This window comes from Pongo pygmaeus, chromosome 2 (genome assembly GCF_028885625.2).
Source record: "Pongo pygmaeus isolate AG05252 chromosome 2, NHGRI_mPonPyg2-v2.0_pri, whole genome shotgun sequence".
NCBI lineage: Eukaryota > Metazoa > Chordata > Mammalia > Primates > Hominidae > Pongo > Pongo pygmaeus.
The window spans coordinates 142,694,855-142,704,276 of record NC_085930.1 but is presented as its reverse complement, the minus strand read 5'-3'; the positions used below and the strand labels follow the sequence as shown (position 1 = coordinate 142,704,276).

Below are 9,422 nucleotides of genomic sequence, written 5' to 3'. Positions count from 1 at the left end.
GCTGACAGGAGGCAGAGGGCCAGGTTAATGGAACAGGACTAGGTGAGGGCTGGAGAGGCTGATCCTCCCAGGGGTTCTACCAGAGGATCATAGTGAGGCCTCAGGGTTTGAGAAAGAAGCTCCAGGCATGGTAGCCCTAAGGTGCCTGTGATCTTGGCCTGGGGGTTTTCTGGTCCCTGTTTGGTTCAACTTGCAAAAGGGGGCTGTTGGACTAGACAACTTATCAGAAGGCATAGTGCTTCAAGTCTGGGCTTTGGAGTCAGACAAGGCTGAATTCAGGGTCCAGCTCCACCACTTGCTAGCTGTGTGGCTTTCAGACAGCTTTCTTAGCTGACTGCTCTAGCATCCTTGTTTGTGGAGTCCAGACTCCATCAGTACCCATACCTGTAGGGCTAACGTTGGGGCTTCATGAAATCATGCACGTGGGTGCTCAGCAGAGGGCCTGGTATGCCCAGCACACACCAAGTGCTCCACGCTGGTATCTGTCCTTGTGTGCCATGTTCTCCCAGTGGACAGATGGGACCTGGAATTCATGCCTGCTCTGGGGCTGGGGCTGCTACAGGGCTGTGGAAAGCCTGTCAGGATGTACCTCGCTCTGTGGTTGAGTGAAGTGGCCAGAGGCTGCCCACTGTTCAACATCTTTGGAATGCTGCCGTGTCCAGGGACCTTGGGTCGCAGGTGGATAGAAGCCCCCAAGCCCAGGCCAGGCCAGACCTGGCCCAGAAAGGTATCAGGTCTTGGGTAGAAATAAGAAGCCTATGTGGTCTATCTATCCTGTGGCCTTTGTCTTAGCCAAAGCCTCCTGGATATTGACGGCATCTTTTCCTGGGTTTGGGGTGGGCTTGGAGAGGTTCCCTCTGCACGGGACTACAGGAATGAGGGAGCTAGAAAAATGCCTCCAGAGCTGGATTCCTCACTGCATCTGCTTTTGGAAGAACCTTCTTATCCTTCCCTTGAGAAGCCTCACTGTCTCTTCTCGGCACTTGGAATCCTGGTGGTAGAAAATCTTGGGGAAAAAATAACCCACTATTCATTCCAGCACTGAGAAGGAGGTCAGTGGGGTGCGTCCTGTTTGTCCACACCCCCCACCCCACCCCTTCTACCCCTCCCCCCAGCACCCCATGCCAGACCCAGCCATGCTGACACTTGACAGCCCCTGCAGTTTACCTTGGCTCAGGTCCAGAGACTTCGGGCCCAGCCCCCACCTTTTCACCTTGTTACCCAGCCCCCTCTCCAGCGCAAAGAGCAGTTTAAATATAAATCAGTCCTCAACACAAACAGAGCTGCAGCGAGTCTCAGAGCCATCACCGGAACTGAGGGCCTAGGTTTTCTGCGAGTGCAAACAAGCAGAGACTGGCTCCGTAAATCTCCCCAAGAGCGTCGGGAGGGGTGCTGGGGCTCCCCTCCACCCCCCGGCTGACGTTGGCCCCTCCAGCGCCCGCCTCGGGCCCCCTCATATCCTAGGCTTCGTGCCCCCCAGCCCTGCCAACCTCCTTCTCCATCCCCTCCACTCACCCACCTTCGCTTCGCCCACCCTCTCTTCGCCAGTCCCCAGGAGCCCCTTGCAGCCTCCTGCCCCCCCACAGCCCTCACCTCCCCTCTCCGGGCCCGCCACCTCCTTCCTTCCCTCCCGCCTCCCGGCAGGCGGGATCTTCTCCAGGGCAGTCAAGCCTCGCGGGTCGCTGCGGCGTCACACCTGTCTGAGGGGGCGGCGGCGGCGGCGGCGGGGCGGGGGCTCGCAGCGCCTTTGACACCCGAGGAAAAGAGGGAGGAGGGAGAGCGCGTTTCATCATCGGCGGCGGCCACTTATAAAAACTTCTGGGCGCGCACTCGCTGGCTCAGTCTCCGCTCCGCGAATCTCCTCCGGCCACTGCCGCCGCGGTCGCCTCTCACCCGCCCGGCCGCTCCAGCCCGAGGCGCCCCGACCCCGCGCGCCAGGTCCCCAGCCCCGGGGCCCGCCGCCCCCGCGCCGCTCCGCGCCCGGCCAGCCGCCCGCAGCCATGGGGCTCCTGCCCAAGCTCGGCGCGTCCCAGGGCAGCGACGCCTCTACTAGCCGAGCCGGCCGCTGTGCCCGCTCGGTCTTCGGCAACATTAAGGTGAGCGGAGTCCGCGGGGTCGTCCGGGCCGGAGCCGCGCCAGGCGCACCTTCGGCTGGGCACCCGCGTCTGTCTGCCGGAGCCAGGAGGCTCCGGGAGCCCCGGGCTCCCTCCTGTGCCGCGCTCCGATCTCATCCTCGGGCGACGCGTGCTGGGCGTGTGTGTGCGAGTGTGTGTGTGAGCGTGTGGGTGTGCGCGCGCGCTTGTGTGCGTGTGTGTGCAAGTGTGTGTGTGTGTGTTCACACGCCTTCATCGGAGTAAGTAATGGGACAATGGAAGTACCTGCTTACTGCTTACTCGGATAACTCCAGGCAGAGTTATAAGCGAGAGAATTGTCCTCGATGATTGAAAAAGATCATCTCGAGGAACCCTTTTTCGGCCTCCAGCGGGCGGTTACTTCGTCAATGGGATGGGCTTGGAGGTGCCAGGGGGACCCCCTCGCCTTGGGGGACAGACTGTGTCTCGTCCGAGCCCCCTCGTCTTGGGGTGGGTGGCCTAAGGGATGTTCTCCTTCCCCAGGCTTTCTTCTCCCGCCAACGGGGGCGAGGGGCTCTGCCACCTGGCTGTGCCGCTCGCGGTTACGTTGAGAATTCCTTCTCAAAGCGGGTGGCTTCCCCAGGCTGGCAACCAACCCGCGTGCTCAGATTGGCTTCCCTGGTCTGGAAATGGCCCCAGGAAGGTCACAGCTCTCACGATTCAGTAAGGGCTAAACAGGTGCCACTCACCAGGCAAGTTACCGGGAGCGGGTGAGAAGATAGGGTGTTGGCAGCTGTTAGGATGAGAGTACCTTTCCCAGGGGGTCGGAAATGCTTTCCACTCCCTCACAGGTCCAGGAGGACTTGGAATGGTTCAATCCACACTGGGGCTCTTTTGCCCATTCTGGCTAGGCAGAAGTAACAATGGAAGATACCTCCTGAGAGGCCAAAGCTGCTGCGGTGAGGATGTGGGAGACTGCAGAGACTGCATCAAGGCCCCTTCTGGTCAGGGTGGGATCATGGTGTAGAGAGGTTGTTTCCCAAAACCATACAGTCAGATGGGCTGAGTAAAGCCTCCGGTGGTGCAATTAAGGGGAAGCCAGATTACACAAAGGGATGATGGGGGTGTCCGTGGACTGGTTATATGTGTCCAACAGAAAGGGATCTGGAGGTCAGAGTGGATCTCACCTGCATACTTACTCAGCTGGGATCTCCACTCCTGCTTCTGCTCTTTCCGCACCGCAATAAATACAGGCTGAATTGATTTTGTAGTTGTATATGGATAAGCAACAGAAATTTTGAGATAGTTTAAAATAATCTCCAAATCTCCTCATTTTTGGCCAGACCTGGATGGAAATGTTGTGTGCAGTTTTGGTTCCACCATTTTGGAGAAATTTCATCAGGAATTTTGGAACCTTTGGTATTTATAAATTAGGAATTGAGAGGAAAGGGTGGGGACTAGGATTAGATGGTCTAAAGAAAGGGGCCTCTGCAGGAACCAGGGTGGGGCAACCTCCCTTCATTTTCACCAAGAAGGGCAGGAGGGACGGGTGTCCAGAACAGATTCCTGACAGTGAGGGTAAGGCTGAATGAGATTGATCCATTTAGACCCACCCTGATTCCCTAAAATAAGTGTTTATGGCAGCAATTTATTTGGAGATCTATATAAATAAGATGATTTCTCATGTGTTGATGATTTAACCACACGTACCTGAGGGCTGGGCTCAGGCCAATTGGCCTCCTAAAGGAGTTAAGTACTCATACTGGCTAAGAGTTTTTCTTGACTCTAAAAATGAGATTCTGTTAGTCATCACCTCCTTTGATCCATACTAATTGCAAGACCAGAGTTTGGAGGACTTCCACTTAACTCCACTTATCAGCCTGAAACCAGGTATGAGGTTGGATAGCTTAAGGTAAATTTTGAATCTCAAATTCCATCAGTTAAAGTTACTTGCACCTTTCCCTCCTGGGGCAATAACTGGGAGCTCTGCTATTTGAAGGGATATTTCCTCCCAATAAGAGTGTTTGTAATAGCCCTACCACTTTGCAGTGGGGGATGGGTTGCACATATCTTGGGACATATATGACATGGTGGTGTAGCAGGACGAGCCACAGACAAAACTCCTCAGACACCGAGTTAAAGAAGGAAGGGGTTTATTCAGCCAGGGGCATCGGCAAGACTGCTGTCTCAAGAGCCGAGCTCCCCGAGTGAGCAATTCCTGTCCTTTTTAAGGGCTCACAGCTCTAAGGGGGTGCACGTGAGAGGGTCGTGATCGATTGAGCAAGCAGTGGGTATGTGACTGGGGGCTGCATGCATCAGTAATTAGATCGGAACAAAACAGAATAGGGATTTTCACAGTGCTTTTCTATCTGTAATCTACAGATAACATAACCGATTAGGTCAGGGGTTGATCTTTAACTACCAGGCCTAGGGTATGGTGCCGGGCTGTCTGCTTGTGGATTTCATTTCTGCCTTTTAGTTTTTACTTTTTCTTTCTTTGGAGGCAGAAATTGGGCATAAGACAATATGAGGGGTGGTCTCCTCCCTTATTCCCCTCCTTTGAGACTCTCACTCAATAGTGGGAGTTCTCACTTTCATTTTACTACCTGTGTCTTCTTGCAAGACAGATTGATAGTGATTCATATAGTACACTTGTGCTGAAGCATTTTGGTGAACTAAGGTAGCGATGAAGCTTTTTATCATTTGAAGAAGTATAGGTAGCAAACAAGGGAGCAGTAAGCAGGTTCCTATTACTATTATAACTCTTATTATTAGAGTTTTAAATTCTCTTAGCGCTGGGAACCATTTTCTAAACATGGCCCCAGGATCAAATCCATGCCACACTTGCACAGTCACGTGTGCCAGTTTTGTCATATCTCTTAACTGTGTCTTCAACTACTTGCCCTTGATTATCTATGTGTAGGCAGCAATTAGTAAGGTTAAATTTCCTACAGACCTCTCCTTCAGCTGCTAGCAAGTAGTCAAGAGCTAATCTATTTTGATAGATAGCATTTCTCATCTGAGTTTCTTGCTGGGCCAGAATAGTCAAGGCTCTGCCGGTTTTATTAGTGATTATTTTTAAGACAGCTTGTAACCGTATGATTTAGTTGATCATGTAAATGGGGGTCTGGTATCCTCACGAGCCATCTTGTGCCTAAGTAGCAGGCCTATAATATTATATGATTTTCTCAGGGGGCCATTTATCATTTTTTCAATTTCCTATAGCTATGCTTCTCTCTTCGCGGGAAGCATAGACAGGGAAGCCCAGGAGTTCGCCTGTTTTTATGGGCAGTAGGAAAAAGATGATTTAATAGTGCCAATAACACATCTACCTGCCTACTGGTCAGGTAATCTGGCATAAGCTCTATGCCTACATATCCAGTATAATCCAGTGGGGGCTGTCTAGTCCTGGTGGGACTCCGGGTGGGTCCACACGGTTTGCAACTTTGGGAATTTACTAAATGGATTTCTCTCTGTGTGATTTGAACTCCACCAAATGACTGTTTTTGTGATACCATTATAAGTTTCTGTCCTAGACAAATAAGTCGTCCTATGGGGTGAGTAAATTCTTTTCCTTCTCTAGCTATGCAATATTGTCCAATAATTGAGGCTTTTAGGACCCAGAAATTATCAAGGTGATTCTTCTGAGCCGGGAATTCATCAGGAACTGGGTCTGTAGGTACTAATTCTCGGGCTTCCCATGGCCATTGATCTCCTATTACAGTTCCTCCACATACATAACATGAAGTGACATTGAGAGACTGGGCTACATGCTCAGCTAATTGCAAAAACAAATTTCTTGTTTTTCCTGGAATTTCTGGTACTGGCACATTTAGTTCATCATAGAAAGTTTGAAACACTGGCTTAGGAGAGTGTTTGTAAACTTCTCTTCAAACCAAGATATTTACTCGAGGATCCAGTCCGGCCCCGTCGATTCCTAAGGTCACACGCTCCTCTTTTTTCCAGCGAGGATCAAGGGGATTGGTTATTACTAGCTCTAAGGGGTTACATTGTCCCTTAGTACAGGAAGGGCCATTTTTTCCTTTCTGAAGGTGGACTGGATCTTTTTCATTTTTTTTTATCCAAGTGGCCTAAATGACACAAGACCAGTATTTACATTTATTTCCAAACAGTCTTAATTTATGACAGATGTACTTATTTTCTGCTATATACCCTCTTTTCTAATTAAGAAAACCACATCTTATTCCTAACTTATTACTATTAATGACAGCACAGGCATCAAATTTTAAGGTGACTTGTTTGGGCACCCCTTTTTCTTCTGTTTTGGCTAGCACTTTACTCGTATCGTTTATGAGCCCTCACCAGTCCTCAGTCCTCAATCTAATTTTAAAAACTGCGGTCATGGGAGGCTCAGGTGGGTCATAACACACATCAGGTTGGTCATTTCCTGGGCTACATACCTTGTATAGAATAACATTATACAACAAGTTCTTTTTAGAGTTCCAGTACACTTATAATAACCATAAAATAATAGGACCCTAGCAACCTTTTGTCCTACCTCAGTGACTTGATGTATACACTGGGAACTGTCCTCAGTCTGAGGAAGGTCAGTTGAAGTCCTTATTGTAAAAGTCCAAATTTTAAGGAAAATGAGTCCTGCGATGAGTTTTCTCATGCTTCAGCCGTGCATGGACCAGTCAGCTTCCGGGTGTGACTAGATCAGGGCTTGTCGTCTTCTTCAGAGTCACTTTGCAGGGGTTGGCGAAGCTGCTCCCGTCCACATACTGCTCACAGTCTACTGATGTTTAAGGATGGTCTCGGAGCTTGGGCCTGCTGGAATAGACTGAGTCCAGCACCTCTACACAGTTATGTTCAACTGGGCTCTCTGATACCGGGAGCAAGGTGGTGGGGTTTAGGGTGTTGCAAACTTCAATGGTTATGTGGGGATTTTCACATAGCAAGCTTTGGTACTTGGTTAATCTAGCATTTGTTAACTAATGATGTCCTTTGGTAGTCATTAAAGTTACCACAGCATGGGGCGTGTTTATATTCAGGTTTTGCCTAAGGGTTAGTTTATCTGCTTCTTGTGCTAACGGGACAAGAAGGCCCTTGTTGCTGCTAGGGCCCTTAGACCTGGGGGCCAGGCTTTGGAAACCCTGTCTAGTTGTTTTCAGAGATAGGCCACTGGCCTTGGCCAGAGCCCCACAGTCTGGGTTAAAACTCCAACTGCCATTTTTTCTCTTTCTGACACATAGAGTGTAAAGAGTTTTGTCAGGTCATGTAGCCTGAGGTCTGGGGCCAACATGAGTTTTTCTTTTAACTCATGAAAAGCTCGTTGCTGTTGGTTGTAATCGATGTAGTTTATCTAATCTACATTTTTATTAACTGTCACCCACTAAAATATTGACTCAAATCCTGCAGCTATTTGATTTCAAGCTTTAAATTGATATGGTATTCCTCATGGGACTCCAATTGTGTCTAAACAGACATGAGAGTCGAAAGACCTATAAGGGGCTTCTCTCACTTTACAATGTCTTATTTTTTTCCTTCTGGTTGATGAAATGCCAGGGTGAAAGGGATAGCCAATTGGACTAAAGTACAAGTGCCACTCCATTTATTCAGCAGAGTGCCCAGTAAAGGTCTACCACAATACCACCACACATCTGCTCGGGGATGAACAAGGGCTGACTGATTGATAGGCTCTTGAAAATTCTTAAGCTAACTGCATCCTTTCAGGTCTCCAAGGAACGCTAAGTTTCCTCCCTGTCGTGAGAGACACGAAGTGACTTAGTGTTGGGAAACGGAGGCTGGATGGCCTTCGGGGGCTGACCCGCAGGGTGCCAGACTTTGGGATATAGCAGAGAGAGCTTGACATGACTTATTACTCCAGGCTGTAGAATCCTGGAAAAAAGCCATGCAGCCTACACCTGGTCAACTGGAGGACCACCTTAGTGGAAAGGGGACACTCTGGGCCTCTGGCCTGCCATGTGCGCAAGCATAACAATTGCTTTTGTTTAACGTGCAGATGGAATATTTGATCCATTTTAACCAGGCATTTGCATCTTGTTATCCTGTCTTAATTGCTAAAGTTTGTTTTAAGTCTTTAACTTCCATGATCCTCTAGTAAAATGAATGTATGATTTTAGGAAATTACAAAAACTGGTTGGGGCAGTCCATCCTTGCTCTTTAGTGGTCCACAGAATGTTGGACCAACTATGGCATGAAAGCTTTACATCGGGGGGCAAGACTTCTGGTTGGCACTGGGGTCTTTATCGAAATCTCCCCGGATTAAATGGTCCTAGTTTACTAATGCCCAGTCTGAGGAGAGTCAAGAGGGACAGAAGTACTTTTCTGAAGCAGAAAGCTGTCTTTTACTTGGCAAGTCCTCACAGGGTATATATAGCAAGGCAAGCATTAAATGCAATAGTTTGAGGAGAAATTGACTTGGTTATGTTAATAACTAGGTGGTCAGCAATAGAATGAGGAAAGAAGAAAGAGTAATAGAATAGATTACAAGAGTTAAATTTTTCTTAGCTTTAGTTTGATAGGGTTTTCCCCTGGGACTATGGCCCACGATTCTGGAGCGGGTGGCGCTTTCTTGACTCTGGTGTGATGAGTCCATTCTTTTTTTTTTTTTTTTTTTTTTTGCTGTATGAACAGCAGTCTTGGTGGTTAGCAGCACAAGGTAGGGTCCTTCCCAGGCTGGCTTGAGTTTTTCTTCTTTCCACCCTTTGATGAGAACGTGATCTTCAGGCTGGTACTGGTTTACCGGAAATTCTAGGGGTGATACATGTGCTAAAAGACTTTTAGTTTTTGAGAGAAAGGAAAGTGGAAGATAAACCAAGTATATAATTTTTAAGACATTGACCTTTTGTTTTAAATGTGGGGACCTTGGCAGTAGACTTTATAGTCCTTGGTGCCTTTTTACTGAGAAATTTCCTTTAGCACCTATTTTTATTAGTTTTTAAACCAAAGAAAGCCAAATACCATTTTACATTTAACAGTGCTTCTCGTATGATTTTTACACCAGATAAGCTAAATTTTACCTTTATATTAGTGTGTTATTAATGTTAAATCTAATTTTAATAAAACCTTCTAGACATATTTATCTAATTTTTAATGTTTGACCATAAAGTAAGATTTTATAGACTCTTTAACCTTTTATAATTTTTGCTAAAGAGTGGGTTGGTGCTTTAAGAAAAACCTGTTATGCTTTTACTTTAATGTCCAGTTCACAGAAAAACTGGATGATACTTCTTTAACTTTAGCTAATATGTTTACACACAGAATTTTCTTTACAATTAACGTTTTAAAACTTGCTTAAACCTTCAAAACAATAATTTTTTTTTAACTTTTTAATGTAGGTAAAAATGTACATTCTTATGCCTC

General features: G+C 47.8%; 1 protein-coding gene across 1 annotated transcript in view; it reads left to right on the top strand.

Annotated features, from left to right (window-relative positions):
* Positions 1–1,714: 1,714 nt before the first annotated feature.
* SLCO2A1 (solute carrier organic anion transporter family member 2A1) overlaps positions 1,715–9,422 on the top strand; it is a 97,413-nt gene continuing 89,705 nt past the window's right edge. The window contains exon 1 of the mRNA XM_054482881.2: positions 1,715–2,096. Within this exon, the coding sequence (XP_054338856.1) occupies positions 2,001–2,096 (96 nt within the window). The 5' untranslated portion in view covers positions 1,715–2,000. The remainder of the gene's footprint in view (positions 2,097–9,422) is intronic.